The 22595-nt window shown below is 42.3% G+C and overlaps 2 protein-coding genes across 3 annotated transcripts; one reads left to right on the top strand and one right to left on the bottom strand.

The window, feature by feature from the left end:
* Positions 1-722: 722 nt before the first annotated feature.
* LOC115113511 (nedd8 activating enzyme E1 subunit 1) lies at positions 723-6010 on the bottom strand. Of its 2 annotated transcripts, none has more exons than XM_029641267.2 (20): positions 5879-6006; positions 5300-5403; positions 5122-5182; positions 4980-5010; positions 4806-4877; positions 4395-4474; positions 4128-4237; positions 3896-4005; positions 3727-3789; positions 3570-3633; positions 3338-3429; positions 3125-3184; positions 2875-3008; positions 2474-2549; positions 2217-2256; positions 1911-1997; positions 1689-1781; positions 1434-1548; positions 1152-1201; positions 723-1017 (listed from the first exon to the last, which is right to left on the bottom strand). In XM_029641267.2, exons 1-20 carry the CDS (start codon positions 5926-5928, stop codon positions 908-910), a joined length of 1602 nt encoding a protein of 533 aa, XP_029497127.1. In that variant the 5' UTR covers positions 5929-6006; the 3' UTR covers positions 723-907. The 2 variants fall into 2 exon arrangements, with proteins under 2 accessions (XP_029497127.1, XP_029497128.1); XM_029641268.2 differs by having other exon boundaries at positions 930-1017; positions 1466-1548; positions 5879-6010.
* An 848-nt stretch (positions 6011-6858) lies between these two features.
* LOC115113510 (carbonic anhydrase 7-like) lies at positions 6859-21973 on the top strand. Its single transcript, XM_029641266.2, has 7 exons — positions 6859-7056; positions 7412-7609; positions 11574-11692; positions 16878-16973; positions 17781-17843; positions 17984-18139; positions 20221-21973. Exons 1-7 carry the CDS (start codon positions 7020-7022, stop codon positions 20341-20343), a joined length of 792 nt encoding a protein of 263 aa, XP_029497126.2. The 5' UTR covers positions 6859-7019; the 3' UTR covers positions 20344-21973.
* Positions 21974-22595: the final 622 nt, after the last annotated feature.

The following is a 22595-nucleotide window of genomic DNA, read 5'->3' as shown; positions in this document are numbered from 1 at the left end:
TATTCATTAGAGGGGGGGGGGACAGCCGTAGTCCAAGACATCTTTATGGTGAGTTTCTGGTCCAAGTGTAGAGTCAGCAGAGTGCCTGCTCACCACAGAACACACACTGCATTTTGTGACAAACACCACTCCACACACACACACTCTATAGTCTGAACTGGGAGAGGAACCAAACCAACAATATATTACACAGCTTAGTGATTATTATTATTTTTTTTACATCTAGAGACACTTGTGTCATGTTGGGGTTATTCTACCAGTCAACAGGTACCGATTTTCTTTCACAATTTATATCACCATCAAGCCATGAGGGCCAACGTGTTGGCAATTGTACACAATCATGGTCAAATTAGGGTGGAAATTTTGCTTGTTTAACATGAAGCTCACATGATAGTCAGCTCATTTTGATTTGGACAGGCCCATGTGACCCCTACTGCTGGCAATATAAATGACCATATCCAGACTGTTGCCCATCAGGACAAGACGTTGGAGCACAATAAGAGTTACTTGGGGGAGGGGGAATCTAATATACACCACATGTATTTACCTCAAAACGTCATTGTCTGTTTAGTGCAGGATATCTTTAGAGGAAATAATTCAAACCCCGGGACATTTCTTGAATGGTTTGAATTTGGCAGATAAAAAAATAAAAATACATGTTTGATGTCCTAAAAAGCGCAACAACGTGTGAGCAAACAGTAAAAACAGCCAGGACACAAACATTGAAAAGTATATCGGAAACAGTCGTTCAGTTTATCACAACATAATAATATGTGGAAACGTACAGTACGAACAAAGTGCTCCACCTACCCAAACTTTCAGTTATCGCTGCTACTACACTGCAACATTCCATTCATATATTTTACAGAGGGGTTAAGTGCATGTCATTGAGGAGGAAAATAGCTTTCTACAGCTGAAACGTGGCAGTTGTCTGGGACATGGCGTTGTAGACGAACGTGTTGTTGAAGGGAACAAACTGACGAGTGATGAGTTTGATGGCCTCTTGTGCAGCAGATCCTAAGGAAACGCATTGAAAGCATATTGAAGACGGTACATTTGCACCAACTTCCAAGAAAACAAAAATGTTTACCCATAACAGAATAGCATGAGGATCCTAGACCATAATAGGATCCAAGTCCTGTAGAACTCACCTCCCAAAAAAGATGCCACTGTGTGTGGCTCAGCAGCACCGTAGCGACAGCTGTCGAAGAGCAAAGTGAAATGACATGTAGATTATTAAATCATGTTCCTCTCCTTGATTGATAACCTCTTATAGCCATTTTATGGTTCATGGAAATACTGCGGCGAAATCACAACTATGAAACACAAAAACTGTAGTGAGGTTTTGCAGTGGGCTGTATGTCTCATGAATTGTTAAAACGACCATCGTCTCTGCACAGAACAGCTGACTGGACACTACACACAAAACGTACAACTCGTGGATGTAGTCATCCTTCACACTGACGTTGAGGCCGTACTCCTGCAGAAGGCTGTTCACACAGAGCTTCAACTTGCTAATGTCTTCTTCTACTTGGTAATTGTAGACACCTTCAAAAAAAAGAGAGGAAAAAACATATCACCTGTCTGGAGATGGGCAGGTTAACATGGCAGAACACCGTTTCGTTCTGCTGTGCGTGACAAAACAGTTGTGTTGGGGGGGGGGCAGAGCTACGCCAGCCGAGCCGTACCTGGGTAGCGGGAGTGCTGCTGATAGAAACGGTCCACAGAGCGCAACATAAGGTACAACACCATCTCCCCATCTGCACCGTCCATGGAGCAGGCTGAGGAGAGAGAGAGCAGCATCTTAGTACACACTACCAACACACATTATTATTATTTTTATTAAAGGGACGCAAAAACGAAACAAAAAGGCCAAATCAAGGAGGGAGTCTGCACGGTGTTGGACTTACTGATCGCATCTTTATTGACCGTCTCCACGCTGTATTCTTCAGCCAGAGACCTGCAGCGCACCACCCTCAGGAAGGCAGCGTTCTTGCCTGCAGACCGAAACACACAGCACAGGCACGAGGGCTCAACCTAGTGCAGTGTTCCCTTTCATCATGGGTTCATCAAAGTGCAGCCACACTATTATATGGCAAACATGGCACTTTGAGTTATTGTTCAATGAGTTAAGAGTATTCAATTTACATTCCTGCCATATTATACGTCCTCTTCACGTTATATATGATTGTTTGTGTGCTCGTCAGAATACTCACAGAATAGTTTGATGTCCTGCTCAGATATGCTCTCTGAGGGCTTTGGCAAGGGAAAAAAAGACAAAGAAATCAACCCCCATTTAGCTAGATAATATCAGAAATCAAACCTTATTTTACAATCGATCAAAAAGGTAATAAAATGTTGATACTAATGCAGCACTACTGCTACATAAGTATTACTGCAGGAGAGTTATTATGCGTTTTTGACATTACATGAGATGAAATATCCCTGAGACTGCAGAATAAAGTCCACATACCTTTCCAACAGACTGCAGGAGAGACTCTACATGCTTAGACACGACAGAAGCATCTTGCATTGCCTTCTCTCTATAACTGAAAACATATACCTGCATTAATGCCTAGGTCAGAACTATGATGATTATGCCAGCAAAAAGCATACCTCGTGGAAATAAGATTAAGGCCCAGTCAATCGTAAACAGTGGAAATCGCAGCGTCATATGGTTTGGTACATACAATTCTACCATTTAGCTATGGACATTGGTTTATTATGCAATGACTGTCCTCTCCACGATATGCCCCAAATCAAAAGCATTGACCTGTGCTCGCTATTAACCAAAAGCAAATATTTGACTTTTTAAAATGAAAAATCAGTGGCTGGCTACTTGCTATATACATGAATAATATAATCACTCCCTACACATTCTGGAGGTTGATGAACTTCTCTGAGTCCGCAATCATGTCTGGAATGGAGCCACGTACAGGTAGGTTTCCGCCGCCGTCGTTCTGCACAAACTCCCTCACTGCTCGCGTCATCACCCAGAAGGCTGGAGTCTGCATATAGCAGAGAAAGACAGAACAACAGTCAGTCACGTATTAAAACGTACAAATAAATCTTTCACAGGATGCTTCAATCATGGCCTGAGTAGACGTGTCATGTTTTGAGTAACCTGTGATGTAATGTCATTGCATTGCTCTCCATTGAAGAGGTCGTCAACGCCACTCGAAATCTACAGAGATGTGAGAGGAGTTAGAAAAGTTGACAGAGTAGCAACTTCCAGTGGTCTCATGCAACCAGCAGCACGGATTAACATAATACGGCTTGAAAGGAGTGTGTGTGTGTGGTGGTGGTGGTGGGGGGGGTGAGTTATGAGAAGAGCCACCTTGGTTGGGTTAAGGGCTGTGTTGACGTTCTTGATGGCCTCCTCAAAGTTCTCCTCATCCTCGGGAGTTCCCTTCTCATTCTTCAGGATTCCTAAAGAAACCAAGTATCATGAGAACACAATCCATTTACAGAGGCATAATCTGGATAAGATGGTGTCTGTACACAACTAAATTGAGGTGAAAATGTAAATTACAAATTAAGTCAAGAAAAATATATGTCAAGTGAAATACCTTGCCGAATAAGCTGTTTGAAGGCCTCCTTCTCTTTGTAGTTCTTCGGTAACTGAAAATTGTGCTAGGAAAAAAATGATGTATTCTTTGTCAGCGCTCTTGTACATCATATGGTGCTGTAGAATGTGCCTTTGATTGTTGGTCACAGAAGTATTACCTCACTGAACCACTTTTCTAGGTATTTGGCAACAATGATGATCCATGGTGTATGACTGTGATCCTGCAGAACACAAGAGCATAAGAAAATACACGAACCAGGGAGGACCAAATTGCAACAGTGGCCTAAAGAAGACGGCCAACAAACATGGACGACAGCCCAAACACACCTTCTTCCCCATTCCCTCCAAGTCGTAGGACTGGATGTGGCTCTTGAGTTCTGCAAAAGGTTGGTCAAGCCTCAGGTCTTCCAAGGCATTGTCTGGATGAGACTCAATCACTAGAGGGAGTGATCGCAAACAACTTATTTGAGTGTTTGAGATTAACTGCAAGAGAACACAGTGCTTGTCACCATTACTACAGATTCAGCAATACACGCATGACTCACAAGGTGTACTATACCTGTGTGCTCCTTCACTACTAGCCTCATGTAACCGACGAGGCCATACGTTCTACACACCAGGAAAGGTACGTTTGCATTCCACAACACCGACCCCAGTCTCAAACAAGTGCTGTGAAAATAAAACAAAAAATAATCATTTACATGACAAGAAAATGTTTTCATACTTGATGTTACTTTGTAAGACTATCATAAATATCAAATAAAAATCTTTATATTGAAATGTATGTCGATAGATAAATGTGTAGGAATATGAGGATGAATCACACCTTTCTGGCAGCTGGACACCAATCACCAGGGTAAACCTGTGGAAGAACTCTGGGTCATTGTCCAAGAGCTTGTCTGGGCTCTATAATGGAAAATGAAAGACCAGATCACAATAAGACAAACAAACAAGACTTGTATCTGCTATAAGTGCCCTGCTTGTTATAGAACACTCAGAAATCAATACAATCAACGTGCACTTTGTGGACAGTGAGACATCAACGGCTACTGAACTGGTGCAGCGTTAAAGTCACACCTGGATTGGAATTAACACAGATCTAACTCAATACCCTGAGGATACTGAAGTCAAATCTAAGCTTTTGTTTTTCTGACAATATGACAAAATCTGTGCCAGGGAAAGCTGTGACAGCCCTCTTCATGGAGAACTGCTGAACTGCTCATAGTTGAGAACAAACCTCCTCCACAAAGTTGCCAGATACATCAGTGTTCAGCTCCTGTAGCAGCTCTGTGGCAGCCTGGGCTCGATTCTGGAAAACCACATCATCCCAGATGACTTGTTATGACATTATGCATGCAGGTAGAGCTGAGATATTGATAGAGTAGAATATCATTAAGTTATAATCGCTTACCCTTCCTATGCTGTTGTTGCTAAGAAAAAAGCTGAGTAGAAAATAAAAGTTAATTGAAGGTAAAGACAGTATATTGTAGAAAACATTTTAAGATCAAAAGCGCATCAATGAGGTGATAACACTAAGCCTATCACTTTCTTACTTATTCCCGACGTCTTCCCCGGAGACTTTGTGTCCATCGACAATAGTGAATGCTCCAATGCCTGATGAAGAGAGCAACTAGCTTAGGTAGGCTAGCCTATCATGGCGCATTCCCTTAGAGCAGTGTTTTCCACTCCTGGTCATCGGTATTTTCTAGAATCAAATATTGAAATATTTACCTGGAAGCACAAGGTTCTTGAGTATTTCAGTCCCGGATGCAGTGGAATTGATCAGGCATACGTGTGCATTTTCAAGTTCTTCTTGGCCATGGTCTCCCCACAATCTGAAATGGATAACAGGCCATCATGTCAACGACCATGTTGCCAATCTCCAATGCCTCGTTAGTTAGCTGTTATCTCATCTGGTATGGTAAATAGATGAGAACAAGGAAACCTTTTTGAGATTCAGTCAGTAAACGACACCAATCCTGGCTGGTGTCGTTGATAGTAAATGACGAGGCTAGAAGCTAACTAGCAGATAGCTACCAGCTGACTGTAATAGTACAGCTAGCTAGCTAGTATATCAGTGAAGACTAGCTACAGTAACTAGCTATTATAATTGTAAAGCATGATAGTTCGCTAGTTGGCCGAGTTAACGTTAGCCCAAGAGAATATACTATCACGCATAAAGAGTTAACGTTACTGGGCTTGCTACGTTAGCTAGCTGCAGTTTGTCAGTGGATATATATCGAACTCGTGCAACGATATACGTTTAACAAATAATTGTACAATTTGCACATTATTTCTATCCTTACATACCTCAATTGTCTATCGTATTTCTGCTCTTTAGCAGTTTTAGTCGCTGCCATGGTCCGCTTGGAGAAGAATCCCACCAGTTAATTTGATAACTCTATTCGCTGATTCGATAGAGAGACAAATATGTGAACGCAGTTGTAAATTCAAAGCTGCACTTTCGATTTAACTACAGTTGACCACCAGATGGAGTAATAGAGAGTATTCAATCGATTCAAACCTGCGCAAAATGTTATTAATTATTTCTGCCACAGTTGCCACCACCCATTCAAACTAATCAAGGAATTTGATTTACAACACTTTTATAATATGAGTGCTGCACGGTGCCATCGTTTTTTGGCTGGTTTGGGAAAAACAATTATATATTGACTTTGTTAATACATTTTGAATGACATGTTATAATAAGATGTGTTCACTTAGATGCAACTTTTTAAAATCTTGGTTATATAATCATTATTATAAACTGGGTGGTTCGAGCCCTGAATGTCGATTAGCTGACAGCTGTGGTATATCAGACATACCACGGGTATGACAAAACATTTATTGTCACTGCTCTAATTACGTTGGTTACCAGTTTATAATAGCGATAAGGAACCTCAGGAGTTTGAGGTATATTGCCAATATACCACGGCTAAGGGCTGTGCATTCCGCATTGTGTCGTGCGTAAAAAACAGCCAGGTATGTTGGTCATATACCACACCCCCTCGTGCCTTATTGCTTACATATTAGGTATGCGTTTAAACTGGAAATGCAAAACAACACTTTACCCATTGAAATATGTGCCATGCATTATCATTAAAACATGTGAAACATGTTACTTCGTTAGTCCAGAGGAAAGTGTATCTTAATTGGCTGCTGTACTAGGTCTAATTATCATAAATAAGGGGGTCTTTCTTTAGATGTTTTGAAGTACAGTAACATAAATCAAGCAGTGGAATTTAAAAGAGGGCGTGGCAAGGAAGGATCATTACGATTGCCATTCGTCGCCACCTGATCATCCTTCCCAACCTCAACTCCCAGACTTCATTAACACTGCTCACACGCCAGCACTTGTTCTTCGTCACGCCATTTATCCCATCAGTTCGTGCAGTCTGGACTGTGAGCTAGTCAGCATATCGATAAGGTGACTCTAAGCGGAATCATCGAAATGACAGGGCGTCACTGGGGATACGGAGAGGAGGACGGTAAGTAAAACTTACCAACCTGGGAGAGCATCACTATGCACGCTACTGTAGAACACACCGCATCTCAGCGCTGACCTTGTTTGGGGAGGCTCGTGCGCTGCGAGTGACAGGCATTCGGGCATTTTTCTCTGCAAGACTGAATGCATATTTGATTAAATACTTCTCTGATGGCAATAGGCTATAATCACATTCATGTTTTGAACTATGTCACCTCTGACATTATTATTATTATGAAGCAACAGGTGAGATTGGCTGCTTTTAAAAAATAAAAGTTTTTGTAAAATGGTGAATGACTGGATCTCCTTTCTTACATTACATGTTGTCATGTCCAGCTCTGACCATCTTTGTTTCTAAGGTCCAGATGCATGGCACAAAAACTATCCCATCGCCCATGGCAATCGCCAGTCTCCCATAGACATAGTTCCCGAGGACACTGTATACGATGCCAGCCTGCCTCCCATATTCGTCTCCTACGACCACTGCAACTCAATCAACATCTGCAACAACGGCCACTCTGTGACAGTGGAGTTTGATGACACCGATGACAAAACAGGTAACAGCAACAGAGGGGAAGATATCGCTATAGATCATATAGAATGCAAAGAGAAATACAAGAAGTGGTGGAAAAAGTACCCAATTGTCATACTTGAGTAAAAGTAAAGATACCTTTTTATAATAGAAAATGACTCAAGTAAAGGTCACCTAGTAAAGTTCTACTTGCGTTAAAGGCTAAAAGTATTTGGTTTAAAATATACTTAAGTATCAAAAGTAAAAGTATGATTCATTTCAAATTCTTATATTAAGCCAAACTACAACACTCAAACATAACTTACAAACGAAGCATGTGTGTTTAGTGAGTCTGCCAGATCAGAGGCAGTAGGGCTGACCAGGGATGTACGGTTGATAAGTGCGTAAATTGGATCATGTTCCTGTCCTGCTACGCATTCAAAATGTAACCAGTACTTTTGGGTGTCAACTAAAATGTACGGAGTAAAAAGTACAATATTTTCTTAAGGAATGTAGTGAAGTAAAAGTAGTCAAAAATATAAATAGTAATGTACAAACTACATAAGTAGTACTTTAAAGTATTTTTTACTTAAGTACTTTACACCACTGAATACAAGCAATATTGAGATATAGTATTGATTCGATCATCAACCCTTCAACTTTGACTGAGTGTGAAAGTCAGCCAGCCAAGGCGTTTTAAAAAAAATCACTGATGTATATCATTGTGACGGGTGGGTGGTTGTTTCTGGACACCTCCATCACTCATGACTATGACATTAGCCAACACAACCACTGTATTGGTAAGGGGACACCATTATGTTACGGGTACTGTGTAGTAGTACTATCATGCTACAACCACCACCCTTGCATGCACATGTGACACTTATTTAGTGGATGCAATTCTACCTACGTGCAGTATGCAGATGAATCGTTTATTACAATGTCTAGCTTACACTTTGCATGGTCTTAGTCTCTGTTGTTTATGCTTCAAAGTTCACTGACAGCAGATTCTCCACCGTCGTCCATTCTGAGCAGTGTAGTAGATTGTGGAAGCCTAATGCCCTAAATGACACAGCATTTAGTTTTATTGCCAGGAAACTTCAAATGTTCAATATTATCCATTGAAAATATGTTTTGGATTTGCAGACTTCATCACAACCGCCATCAAAATGTGGTTGATGGACAGACCACTTAAATTTGTATATCATTAAGGCCCCTCCTACTGGACTGTATGATTCAGTGAGATGTGTTTTTGTGGATATAGTGAAGCCAGTATTTAACTGTAGGAGTGTCTTTCTGCCAGACCAGACATCTGACCACATCAGGTAATCTTTATAGTTGCGTCATATCTGTTTTTAAACTGACAGTCCAAGTAAACAAAGTCATTGACAAATAAAACATGAGGAGAGCTGCTTTGCTTCTGTGGCATCAAAAGGTCATTGGAACCAAGGGTCTGAATTGAATGACAACCAAGTAAGTTGGGGCTTGTATTTTGAAAAGTGGTAACTGAACGCCTACAACAAAAAGGTGTTCTAACTCTTATCTGGTACCCCTGCACATCGACTTGGTACTGGTACCCTGTGTATATAGCCAAGTTATTGTAAACGTATTGTGTATTTTTTTCCTTATTCTTTTTCAGTTTTTTCTCTCTCTAAATTGTTAGGAAAGGCCTGTAAGTAAGCATTTTGCTGTTAGTCTACACCAGTTGTTTACAAAGCATACGACAAATACATTTAAAAAGGCACTCCACAAAAGGAAAATACAAGCCATGACTAATTTCTCAGTCTTAACAACGTGTGGCTGTTTGGCTCAGGTGTAGATCACTATGAAAACGAATTCACAGAAACCAAACAAAGAAGTTCCACTCTGCATGACATGGTCTTATGATCGCCTATGCATGCCCATTTGTCCTGTTTCCCTTTTGTGGTTATGTGATTTATTGTGTGTGTACCTTTTTTGTACATGTGTGTATATGCCTAATGTATCATTAACTCAGGAAACGTCTGTACATGCTCTAAAGCACACATTACCCAGGTGCCATTCTTATCCACCCAACCGTTTCATGCCGATTAATTATTAGACGCATTAATAAAGTCACGGCCGGGCTAATGGAAACTGAAATGCAGGATCAATTTGATAAATGTCAATAGACAATTTGTCCGTTCGACATGGTGTGATAATTTTTTCGAAGTAAAATGTATTATGCGAGAAATGGCGGAAACGTCTTTGTGCAAATATTGATCTAATAACCATCATATCGAAGCAAACGTGGAGTCACGTGTAGTCCTCCCATAATGACTCTGGAAAGCATGCAGTTTGTTAGGCTACTGATGAAATAAGTTACGATGATCTTCACAGGGTGGTAAAGTGCACAGTGATGCGCTTGATTAGGGTTGCAAAGCTACCAAAGTTTACCGAAGTTACCGGAATCTTCAGTATTTTTTTATTTTATTTAACCTTTGTTTCAACTAAACAAGTCAGTTAAGAACAAATTCTTATTTACAATGACTACCTACCAAAAGGCCTCCGACGGGGGCTGGAATTAAAAACAAAAATATAGGGCAAGGGCGAACACTACATAAAAAGAGAGACCTAAGACAACATGGCAGCAACACATGACAACGCAGCTTGGTGGCAACACATGGCAACAACATGGCAGTAGCACAACATGGTAGCAACACAAAACATTGTACAAACATTATTGGGCACAGACAACAGCACAAAAGGCAAGAATACCATTTTTGTAAATAACAGAAAATATAGGCCAATCTATTGTATTTTTAAAAATATGAATATTTCTTTTATTTTTTTAAAGTTTTGGATATATATTTTTAATTACTATATATGCCCCCATATTGTCCATGAATTTCTAGTAGATATACATGGCTCAAGAGAAGAGAAAAAAACATCTAATCAAGCAATGCCATTCTTTTTTTATGTACTCTGCAAGTGCAACAATTGACTTTCTTTTACAACTGCCACCAGTTTGACAAGAATTACATTGACAAGAAATACACACTGACATAGCAAAATGAGTGATTTTTTTTTTTAATAAAGGATATTTCCTGCTTGAAACCCTCCTATTTAACACCAATGGTATTCACAAAGTTGATGGTTTATATTTAGGATGTTTTCTTGCTCTGTAATTGTATGTTTAATTTGAACATCTTAATTATATCACATGTAAAATATATGAAAAGGCCACACAGAGTGCAATGGAAACCCATTTAACTTGTTTTTATTTTATTAGGTACATGTGAATTTCACTCTAAAAGTTATTTTAATGTGCACCATGTCTTCACGCACACAATATGTCTATTTGATGGAAACCCATCTCTGGTGGGAAAATGATTTCAGAATATTAGCATTAAAAAATCTGTCACCAATTAGATGGAAGGAAACCTAGTTTGTGACATTCCGATCTCTGGCATTCTCTTCATCTGCCATCACAAAGATCTCGTGTGTGTATATGGGTACACTGTGTGCACCTGTGTGTGCTTTGCATGGCTTTGCTCCAGTGGTATCAGACAGAATTAGTCACTTACTGCCCTGTCCTACACTGTCACTAACTGAGCCCAGCCCTGACAATGTCTATCCTGGGGCCCTTATCCCCAGCACCACCCCAATTAGACCAGTTAGTTACAGGACAAATCCTAGGCATATCAGGACGCATGCTCAAAATACACTCATTTGTTTTATGTCAGGGAAAGTAAGGCCTTCATGAGGACATAGTTGTTGTAATACATAACCGGTTTAGCCAAATTAGGAGGAGTAGTAAACAGTGTGGTTGCGGGGCAATGTTCCTTATGTGTCTGTCAGAGTGTCATTGATATGTATCAGCTTAGCAAGAGTGATTTAGTGAGCAGTGGCAGGTGTAGCCAGGTTGAGTCGCTCTTCCAGGCCTGGTATGTGGTGTTTCCTGACTGCCTGTCTAGTGTGTTGTGCCAGGCATAGGAGCATAGAGGCATGGCAGTGGCTGGCTGGCTGACTCTCGTCCTCTGCCCTGACAGTAATCAGGGCAGGCCCCCTTGACAACGCCTACCGGCTGAAACAGTTCCACTTCCACTGGGGCGGGAAGGGCAGCCAAGGCTCCGAGCACACCGTCCGAGGGAAGACCTACGCTTCAGAGGTGAGTGTTTTCCCCCTCCTAATCACCCAGACGGAGCCTAGGTAACCACATCTTCCCCGACATGCAGTGCATTCGGAAAGTATTCAGACCCCTTGACTTTTTCCACATTTTGTTACATTGCAAGCCGTATTCTAAAATAGATTTTTAAATTATAATTTTTTTACCCTCATCAATCTACACATAATTTCCAATAGCAAAAACAAGTCTTGACATACAAAAAAGGAAATATCAGATTACGTAAATATTCAGACCCGTTACTCAGTACTTTGTTGAAGCACCTTTGGCAGCGATTACAGCCTTGAGTCTTCTTGGGTATGAACCTTCTTGGGTACAAGCTTGGCACACCTGTATTTTCTGAGTTTCTCCCATTCTTCTCTGCAGCTCCTCTCAAGCGCTGTCAGGTTGGATGAGGAGCGTTGCTGCACAGCTATTTTCAGGTCTCTCCAGAGATGTTTGATCGGGTTCAAGTCCGGCTCTGATTGGGCCACTCAAGGACATTCAGAGACTTGTCCTGAAGCCACTCCTGCATTGTCTTGGCTGTGTGTTTAGGGTCGCTGTCCTGTTGGAAGGTTGTCCTGTTAACCCCAGTCTGAGGTCCTGAGTGCTCTGGAGCAGGTTTTCATCAAGGATCCTTTTGTACTTTGCCCCCGTTCATCTTTCCCTCGATTATTACTAGCCTCCCAGTCCCTGCTGCTGAAAAAACATCCCCACAGCATGATGCTTCACCGTAGGGATTGGTGCCAGGTTTCCTCCAGACGTGACGCTCGGCATGGCGTGAGAGTCCTTCAGGTGCCTTTTGGCAAACTTCAAGCGGGCTGTCATGTGCCTTATACTGAGGAGTGGCTTCCATCTGGCTGCAGAGATGGTTGTCCTTCTGGAAGGTTCTCCCATCTCCACAGAGGAACTCTGGAGGATCTGTTAGAGTAACCATCAAGTTCTTGGTTTCCTCCCTGACCATGGCCCTTCTCCCCCGATTGCTCAGTTAGGCCTGGTGGCCAGCTCTAGGAAGAGTCTTGGTGTTTCCAAACTTCTTCCATTTCAGAATTGTGGGGACCTGGGGACCTTCAATGCTGCAGACATTTTTTTGTACCCTTCCCCAGATCTGTGCCTCCGACACAATCCTGTCTCGGAGCTCTACGGACAATTCCTTCAACCTCATGGTTTGGTTTTTGCTCTGATATACACTGTCAACTGTGGGACCTTATATAGACAGGTGTGTGCCTTTCCAAGTCATCTCCAATCAATTGAATTTACCACCAGTGTACTCAAATGAAGTTGTAGAAACATCTCAAGGATGATCAATGGAAACAGGGAGCACCTCAAGTCTCCTAGCAAAGGGTCTGAATGCTTACAGTACCAGTCAAAAGTTTGGATACACCTACTCATTCAAGGGTTTTTCTTTATTTTTTACTATTTTCTACATTGTAGAATAATAGTAAAGACATAAAACTATGAAATAACACATATGGAAACATGTAGTAACCAAAAAAGTGTTAAACAAATCAAAATATATTTTTGATTCTTCAAAGTAGCCACCCTCTGTGAGACTTAGAGTAGGTGAACGGATTATCTCTGCATTTGTGGTTCCCACCGTGAAGCATGGAGGTGTGGGGGTGCTTTGCTGGTGACACTGTCAGTGATTTATTTAGAATTCAAGGCACACTTAACCAGCATGGCTACCACAGCATTCTGCAGCGATACGCCATCCCATCTGGTTTGCACTTAGTCCCACTATCATTTGTTTTTCAACAGAACAATGACCCAACACACCTCCAGGCTGTGTAAGGGCTATTTCACCAAGAAGGAGAATGATGGAGTGCTGCAGCAGATGACCTGGCTTTCACAATTACCGACCTCAACTCGTTTGGGATGAGTTGGACTGCAGAGTGAAGGAAAAGCAGCCAACAAGTGCTCAGCATATGTGGGAACTCCTTCAAGACTGTTGGAAAATCATTCCAGGTGAAGGTGGTTGAGAGAATTCAAAGCTGTCATCAAGGCAAAGGATGGCAATCTCAAATATAAAATATATTTTGATTTGTTTAACACGTTTGGTTACTACATGATTCCATGTGTTATTTCATAGTTTTGATGTCTTCACTATTATTCTACAACGTGGAAAATACACTGTTCAAAAAAATAAAGGGAACACTTAAACAACACAATGTAACTCCAAGTCAATCACACTTCTGTGAAATCAAACTGGCCACTTAGGAAGCAACACTGATTGACAATAAATTTCACATGATGTTGTGCAAATGGAATAGACAACAGGTGAAAATTATAGGCAATTAGCAAGACTGCAGGTGGTGACCACAGACCACTTCTCAGTTCGTATGCTTCCTGGCTGATGTTTTGGTCACTTTTGAAAGCTGGTGGTGCTTTCACTCTAGTGGTAGCATGAGACGGAGTCTACAACCCACACAAGTGGCTCAGGTAGTGCAGCTCATCCAGGATGGGACATCAATGCGAGCTGTGGCAAGTTTGCTGTGTCTGTCAGCGTAGTGTCCAGAGCATGGAGGCGCTACCAGGAGACAGGCCAGTACATCAGGAGACGTGAAGGAGGCTGTAGGAGGGCAACAACCCAGCAGCAGGACCGCTACCTCCGCCTTTGTGCAAGGAGGAGCAAGAGGAGCACTGCCAGAGCCCTGCATAATGACCTCCAGCAGGCCACAAATGTGCATGTGTCTGCTCAAACGGTCAGAAACAGACTCCATGAGGGTGGTATGAGGGCCCGATGTCAACAGGTGGGGGTTGTGCTTACAGCCCAACCCCGTGCAGGACATTTGGCATTTGCCAGAGAACACCAAGATTGGCAAATTCGCCACTGGCGCCCTGTGCTCTGCACAGATGAAAGCAGGTTCACACTGAGCACATGTAACAGAGTCTGGAGACGCCATGGAGAACGTGCTACTGCCTGCAACATCCTCCAGCATGACCGGTTTGGCGGTGGGTCAGTCATGGTGTGGGGTGGCATTTCTTTGGGGGGCCGCACAGCCCTCCATGTGCTCGCCAGAGGCAGCCTGACTGCAATTAGGTACCGAGATGAGATCCTCAGACACCTTGTGAGACCATATGCTGGTGCGGTTGGCCTTGGGTTCCTCCTAATGCAAGACAATGCTAGACCTCATGTGGCTGGAGTGTGTCAGCAGTTCCTGCAAGAAGAAGGCATTGATGCTATGGACTGGCCCGCTCGTTCCCCAGACCTGAATCCAATTGAGCACATCTGGGACATCATGTCTCGCTCCATCCACCAACGCCACGTTGCACCACAGACCGTCCGCCACCTCATCAGGAGCATGCCCAGGTGTTGTAGGGAGGTTATACAGGCACGTAGAGGCCACACACACTACTGAGCCTCATTTTGACTTGTTTTAAGGACTTTACATCAAAGTTGGATCAGCCTCTAGTGTGGTTTTCCACTTTAATTTTAAGTGTGACTCCAAATCCAGACCTCCATGCATTGATAAATTTGATTTCCATTGATCATTTTTGTGTGATTTTTTTTTTTTTGTCAGCACATTCAGCTATGTAAAGAAAAAAGTATTTAATAAGAACATTCATTCAGATCTAGGATGTGTTATTTTAGTGTTCCCTTTTATTTTTTTGAGCAGTGTAGTATAAATAAATAAAAACCCTTGACTGAGTAGGTGTCAAAGATTTTGACTGGTACTGAATGTAAATAAGGTAAACTCCAAATTCAAATAACTTCACAGATCTTCATTGTGAAGGGTTTTAACACTGTTTCCCATGCTTGTTCATTGAACCATAAACAATTAATGAACATGCACTTGTGGAACGGTCGTTAAGACACTAACAGCTTATAGACGGTAGGCAATTAAGGTCACAGTTATGAAAACATAGGACAGTAAAGAGGCCTTTCTACTGACTCAGAAAAATACCAAAAGAAAGATGATCACACCTGCGGGACAGGCACAGGATGGCAACAACAACTGCCCGAGTTACACTAGGAATGTACAGTCCCTCCATTAGTGCTCAGACTGTCCGCAATAAGCTGAGAGAGGCTGGACTGAGGTCTTGTATGCCTGTTGTAAGGCTGGTCCTTTCCAGACATCACTGACAACAACATCGCCTTTGGGCACAAACCCACCGTCGCTGGACCAGACAGGACTGGCAAAAAGTGCTCTTCACTGACCAGTCACGGTTTTGTCTCACCAGGGGTGATGATTGGATTTGTGTTTATCGTCGACGGAATGAGCGTCACACAGAGTCCTGTACTCTGGAGCGGGATCAATTTGGAGGTGGAGGGTCCGTCATGGTTTGTGGCGGTGTGTCATAGGATCATCGGACTGAGCTTGTTGTTATTGCAAGCAATCTCAACGCTGTGCATTACAGGGAAGACATCCTCATGTGGTACCCTTCCTGGAGGCTCATCCTGACATGACCCTCCAGCATGACAATGCCACCATCCATACTGCTTGTTCTGTGCGTGATTTCATGCAAGACAGGAATGTCAGTGTTCTGCCATGGCCAGTGAAGAGCCCGGATCTCAATCCCATTGAGCACGTTTGTGCGGGCTAGGGCCATTCCCCTCCAGAAATGTCTGGGAACTCGCAGATGCTTTGGTGGAAGAGTGGGGTAAACATCTCACAACTGGCAAATCTGGTGCAGTCCATGAGGAGGAGATGCGCTGCAGTACTTAATGCAGCTGGTGGCCACACCAGACACTGACTGTTACTTTGTTCAGGGACACATTATTCAATTTCTGTTTGTCACATGTCTGTGGAACTTGTTCAGTTTATGTCTCAGTTGTAGAATCTTATGTTCATACAAATATTTACACATGTTAAGTTTGCTGAAAATACATGCGGTTGACAGTGAGTTTATTTCTGTTTTTGATTTTTAATTTGCAAAAATGTGCTTTATCGTTATGGGGTATTGTGTGTAGATTGATGAGGGGGGAAAAATAATTTAATAGATTTTTAGAATAGGGCTGTAACGTAACAAAATGTGGAAAAAGTCGAGGTCTGAATAATTTCCAACTGCACTGTACATCTGCATCTATATTTGCCAAGAAGTAGTTTTCCCTTCTCTGGTTCGGTTGACCTCTGTACTAGGCAACTGGTTTGTTTAGTACCTGAGACGAAGCTGTGTTTCCCTTAATGTGGGTGCTTGGTTCAGGCTTGTCCCTAACCCTGCTGCCCCTCCTCCCTGTTTCCTCCTGCAGCTTCATCTGGTGCACTGGAACGCAGACAAGTACAAGACATTTGGGGAGGCAGCGGCAGCCCCCGATGGCCTGGCTGTCCTTGGCATCTTTTTAGAGGTGAGAGGATCTCCCCCGGGGTACCCAGCTTACCACCTCCCCCCGCATCAGCCAGCAGCTGTTTATCTGCCAGCCAGTAAATTGCTTTGGAATTGAATCTCTTTCTGCTTCACCAAGTTCTGTTTTAACAGGGATTAGACTGAAGATCAGCAATCACTGAAGGAACAATGTAAAAACATGTTATGATTTTGGTCTGAACAGAGTGGACGGAAAACATTTTGCCCGTGTTTGTGTTGAAAATTGTTCAGTCATACCAGTACCATGTGGAGAATATGTGGCACACTTTTATAGACAATGTATTGACATAATGCAAAGTATAAAATGTATGTGTCTATGAAATATCTTATTGATAACAACATTGACGTACACACAGAGCGATCAAAACATTGGGGACGCCTGCTCTTTCCATGACAGACTGACCAGGTGAAAGACATTGTCACTTGTTAAATCCACTTAAATCACTGTAGATGAAGGGGAGGAGACAGGTTAAATAGATTTTTAAGCCCTTGAGAAAATTGAGACGTGAATTGTGTATGTGTGCGATTGACGGTGAAAGGGCGAGACAAAATATTTTAAGTGTCTTTGAATGAGGTATGGCAGTGGGTGCCAGGAGGCAAAAGGGGGTGCAACTCAATATTAGGAAGATGTTCCTGTACACTCAGAGTACGCATACAGTGCATGATGGTAAAAAAACAAACATTTGTAATATACTGTAATATATTTAGAAGGTTTATGGAAAGCATCATATTTTCTCAGATATGACAATTTGAATGTTGAGCTAAAAAAGGGAAGGTGTTTTGTTTACAGATCGGAGGTGAACACAGAGGGTTACACAAGATAACAGATGCTTTATACAAGGTGAAGTTTAAGGTAAGTCTGACATTATGCAAAAGAATGATTCACCTAACGAGTGACTCGGATGATTTCAACAGGGCATTTGATAAAAGACTAATCTTAAGTGTGGCATAATCCATTTTTCTCATCCTATTCTTTGTTCTATTTGCACCCAGGGAAGCGTTGCAGATTTCAAAGGTTTCAATCCCAAGTGCCTCCTACCGAGCAGCCTCCACTTCTGGACCTACCCGGGTTCACTGACCACGCCGCCTCTTCACGAGAGTGTCACCTGGATCGTTCTGAAGGAGCCAATCGTAGTTTCAGAGAAACAGGTGGGAGCCCTCGCCATCTGATAGGGGTGAATCAATACTACCAATATGGAGATATCTCTGCTTATGGAAATGTAGGGTCTCCGCTTAGGGAAACCACAGTGAACCACTGCTTTTGTCGTGATGTAAATGATGAACCATTTGAATGACCGCCGTCTGCCCTGACGGTGGGTGCTCTGCCCTTCCTCTGCCCTTCCTCCAAAAGTTCAAGAAAGAAAAAGGCACTGAGGTTTTTACACGGATTTATGTGGGAGTGTCTGTTGAAGTAATTATTCTGAAACACTGAAATTGACAAGTAAAAGTATGTCAAGGTTCACTTTGATGACTCACTTGCTATGGCTGCGTTGTGGCAGCCCAATTGTGATATTTTTTTCCACTAATTGGTCTTTTGACCAATCACATCAGATATTTTCAGATCAGCTCTGAAAAAGATCTGATAGCTCAAAATATCAATTAGTGATAAAAAAAAATCAGAATTGGGCTGCCCTATGTAAACGAACCCTATCTGTTTTTACAATATACCAATTCATTTCTCCCCTCACCTCATGGTTAATGATTTGAAACATCAATGTGAAGACTCTATGACCATCAATGACTGAGCTGGGGCTGTCCTTGAGCCATCTTTGATGTTACTGTGGCTGGGCTTTCTCCAGACGGAGGGCTTTGATTGGAGGATGCCAGGGCAGTAGACTCAGCCATGGCTTTGAGTGGATTACTGCATGTGTGGTTTGGATGCCATGCAGTCCCTCTGTGTGTGAGGGGACTCAAAGGAGGGCTGCAGCAGTGGCCTGCTGTAATCCTAGTGGGAACCCTAGATTTGAAAGAACTCTTTGTGGATCCAGGTGTCACAGGTTAAGCTCCAATCAAACAGTGGGCATTACCCCGGAGCTCGTGACAGTCACGCACACACCCAGATTCTTTACTATGTAGCTGTGCAGTGCATATTCTCTGAATTACTGTAGGCTAGATTTTCCCTTTGCAGGTGCTCATATAGCTTGAAAAAAGAGAGAGAGAGTAACTTGTCGTCTTTTTTCCGAGTTGTTTTATTAACATTAATCTTGAAGGAAGTAGGCTACAGCCTTAGGGCAATAAGTGAATACTGTGTTAGGGATATGGAGCAGTAGACTGATTGTTTAAAGTCGGGGTGCATGCCCAGCTCTGCTCAATTATATATTGGTGGAAAAAGTACCCAACCGTCATACTTGAGTAAAAGTAAAGATACCTTAATAGAAAATGATTCAAGTAAAAGTCACCCAGTAAAATACTACTTGAGTGGAAGTCTAAAAGTATTTGGTTTTAAATATACTTAAGTGTCAAAAGTAAATGCAATTGCTAAAATATACTTAAGTATCAAAAGTAAAAGTATAAATCATTTCAAATTCCTTATTTAGCAAACCAGATGGCATCGTTTTTTAAATGTAAGGAAAGCCAGGGGCACACTGCAACATTGACATCATTTGCAAGCGAAGCATGCATGTTTAGTGAGTCCGCCAGATCAGAGGCAGTATGGATGACCAGGGATGTTCTGTTGATAAGTGTGTGCTTTTGGGTGTCAAAGAAAATGTAAAAAATATAAATACTAAAGTACAGATACCCCCAAAAAACAACTTAAGTAAAAAATACTTTAAAGTACTACTTAATACTTTACGCCACTGCCATTATAACAGGCTGTTTACCAGGGAGGTGACTGCATGCCTTCCAGGTCCCCTCCTGGGCTGACCCTGTTTTGTGTTCTCAGCTTTTTTTGCAGTAGCACTGGGAAAAGTAATTAAAGTCAGCTTTGGTCCATCGGCATGCGGTCTGCATACCTCTGTTCCTGGCCTGGCTGACTGGGCCTGGGAGCACGGGCCTGCTCCCTCGCCCTTAGTGTAGGACTCCAGGGGCACAATTATTTGATCCCTGGGAGCTGATTAACATGATGGATGGAAACGTTTTGGCCTTTTTTAATTGTGAAATTCTTTGGGGATACTCAGCAGGGAAAAGCCCTTCTTACGTAAGAAGCTATTATTATGTTTTTCCTCCCTCAGACACTGCAGCCAGGGGCTATAAGGTGTTTCTTTCTGTCTCCAAACATCTCTCCACAGATGAGAAAGTTCAGGATGCTGCTCTTCAGCGGAGAAGAGGAAGAGAGCAGGAAATGCATGGAGAACAACTTCCGACCCCCTCAACCCCTGAAAGGCAGGAAGGTGCTAGCATCCTTTGACTAACGTGACTGCAAATAACCTCCAGGTGGCATAGACCACGTGGTCTATTATATGCCAGAGTGAATGTCTGAGTAGCGATTATTCTCAACTTTGAATATCCTGGTCTGAGTTTTTTACTACTGCTGATGAACACAGAACTAGGGGTGTGAAACATCACATCTCCCTCTACTGGTCAATTGTTTTAAACCGCACTTTAATTGAATGCCAGAAGCAGATATCAATGTTTGAATCAGTCATTATGACTACTATGTGCCCTCTGCACAGCTCTATATTTTTTAAACATAGTAGTAATCTGTAACATTTTTATGAAGTGAAAGATATTGCTCACAAAGCCATCCAGGCATTTCCTTGACCGAACAGCGTGATGTATGTAACTCTGTAGCGAAATAATTGATCTGATTTGAATTTTGTTTGAAGATGTACAATGTGACCTCATGGGTGTAGTGAAAAGCGTTTAACAGTCCCCCTCCACACACACACACACACACACACACACACACACACAACATTTTCTGTCCATCCAGTGGATTGTTGTTGTTGAGGCTGCTAGTATTTCTATGCAAGGTGCTACGTCTTCTTCCCAGGGGTTCAGCCACACCATTGGAAGACGACGCCAGTGCTCTGTAACATGTCGTCTGAATCCTGGTGGTGACCTACGTTGATCCATATTTAGCTTGGCTATTTCAACTGGATCCACCTCGTCCTAGTTGCCGTGGATCCTTTAACCCAACCCTCACAACTGTGGGCGGAATTGCGGTAGCGAGCGGCTGCCAAATCTCAATTGCTCAACTGTAAATGGAAGAGTTTACGCCGTACTTTCCCCGTGCCCTGACAGCCCAGTGATTGAGGGAATGGCACTAGGGTGCTCTCTCAGCTGTACATCAGCTTTAAAGATGCCAAGTATACGCTGAATAGAGGATGAGCTCATGTTGGGTTAAAACAGTTCCACTTTCGAGAAATGAAGGAGCGGGCGTACATATACAGCATATTCTGTATGTCAACGAGACACTTCTGTAATGGGTTTATGTCCATGTCTTTGTGCTGCTCATTTCTCCTGTGCCACAGAACAGCCCTCCTCCCCACAGTCCGTTCCTACACTACTGTACGATGTGTTGTTCCAAGCAGGGTGACGCTCCAATTCTTTTGCAATAATGGAAGGTCTCAGTAAGTGAGGGTCATAATCATTAATAGAGCCCCAGGTTAGAGGCAGCTGTAAGAGAAATTGCTCCTCTGTCCTCTTGGTGTGTTTTGAGTTATGGTTGTTTTACGTAAATGCTGTTCAATAGATAAAGGTGGACTTTACCAATATGGACAAACTGGTAGGGGGACATGCTCTGCCTTGTTCTACGCATGGGAATTAAGGCTTGGAACTGGCACTTGAGTTATCTATTTCAAACAATTGATATTATACAATATGAGATGCGTTATTTATGATATATTTACTATGTGAATCATTTTGCATGAACTGGTAACTATAATTGACTCATTTTGTTTTTTTGTGGGTGATTGTAGCTCTTAAAAATATTAGATTGATTCAGTACTGTTGTTTTGTTTCAGAAACAAAAGCTGTGATGAAAGAATGTATCAAACTTTTTGTTACCATTAAAAGGCGTGTGTGGAGTATACAGATTAACTTAAATAGTATGTATTGTTTTATGAATATTCTGGGTCCCAATTCTGGGTCCCAGAATTAGTTGTCACTGCTGCCACCATGTGGTCTAACAGAGAGCTGAGAAGTAAGCGTTCTGAGAAAGTTCCCAATGAGCTCCGAGCAAGTTCAAAATGCATTACAGTGGATAACTTTTAAACACCAACACGTATGGTTTTTGCTGTCCGTTCATGACTCCGCGGAAACATGTCAATCAGTCAACGTAACAGTACACATGATCACTGATTTTCTTGACAGCCATTGATTTATGAGGAATTTCAGTATGGAATGAACCTTGAACCGGGTACAAATGTATGTGAACGTGTTCAAAGATGAAGCTTCTCAAGACTCTCCATGCATAAACTCGGTCTCGCTAATCAGAAGCTGTGCGGATACGTAAATGTAATCGGTGCGCTCCTCAGCCCAGGGGTGAGAGAACAGACACCGGTCAGCGATTGACGTGCTTGCTCACTGATATATCAAATCAAACTTTATTAGTCACATGCGCTGAATACAACAGGCGTAGACCTTACAGGGGAAATGCTTACTTACAAGCCCTTAACCAACAGTGCAGTTCAAGAAATACTTAAGAAATATTTGCCAAATA

The sequence above is a fragment of the Oncorhynchus nerka genome, linkage group LG28 (genome assembly GCF_034236695.1).
Source record: "Oncorhynchus nerka isolate Pitt River linkage group LG28, Oner_Uvic_2.0, whole genome shotgun sequence".
Taxonomy (NCBI): domain Eukaryota; kingdom Metazoa; phylum Chordata; class Actinopteri; order Salmoniformes; family Salmonidae; genus Oncorhynchus; species Oncorhynchus nerka.
Note: the sequence above shows the minus strand (reverse complement) of the source record. Positions and strands in the feature narration are given on the sequence as shown.

What these genes read in the sequence shown, in the direction of transcription:
- LOC115113511 (XM_029641267.2), bottom strand. Translation starts at nt 5,928, where the DNA reads ATGGCAGCGACTAAAACTGCTAAAGAGCAGAAATACGATAGACAATTG. An exon ending in AAATACGATAGACAATTGAG is followed by an intron (nt 5,404 to 5,878) that starts GTATGTAAGGAT and finishes TATCCATTTCAG; the next exon opens with ATTGTGGGGAGACCATGGCC. An exon ending in GCAATGACATTACATCACAG is followed by an intron (nt 3,009 to 3,124) that starts GTTACTCAAAAC and finishes TGCTATATGCAG; the next exon opens with ACTCCAGCCTTCTGGGTGAT.
- LOC115113510 (XM_029641266.2), top strand. Translation starts at nt 7,020, where the DNA reads ATGACAGGGCGTCACTGGGGATACGGAGAGGAGGACG. An exon ending in TGACACCGATGACAAAACAG is followed by an intron (nt 7,610 to 11,573) that starts GTAACAGCAACA and finishes CTGCCCTGACAG; the next exon opens with TAATCAGGGCAGGCCCCCTT. An exon ending in GGAAGACCTACGCTTCAGAG is followed by an intron (nt 11,693 to 16,877) that starts GTGAGTGTTTTC and finishes TTCCTCCTGCAG; the next exon opens with CTTCATCTGGTGCACTGGAA.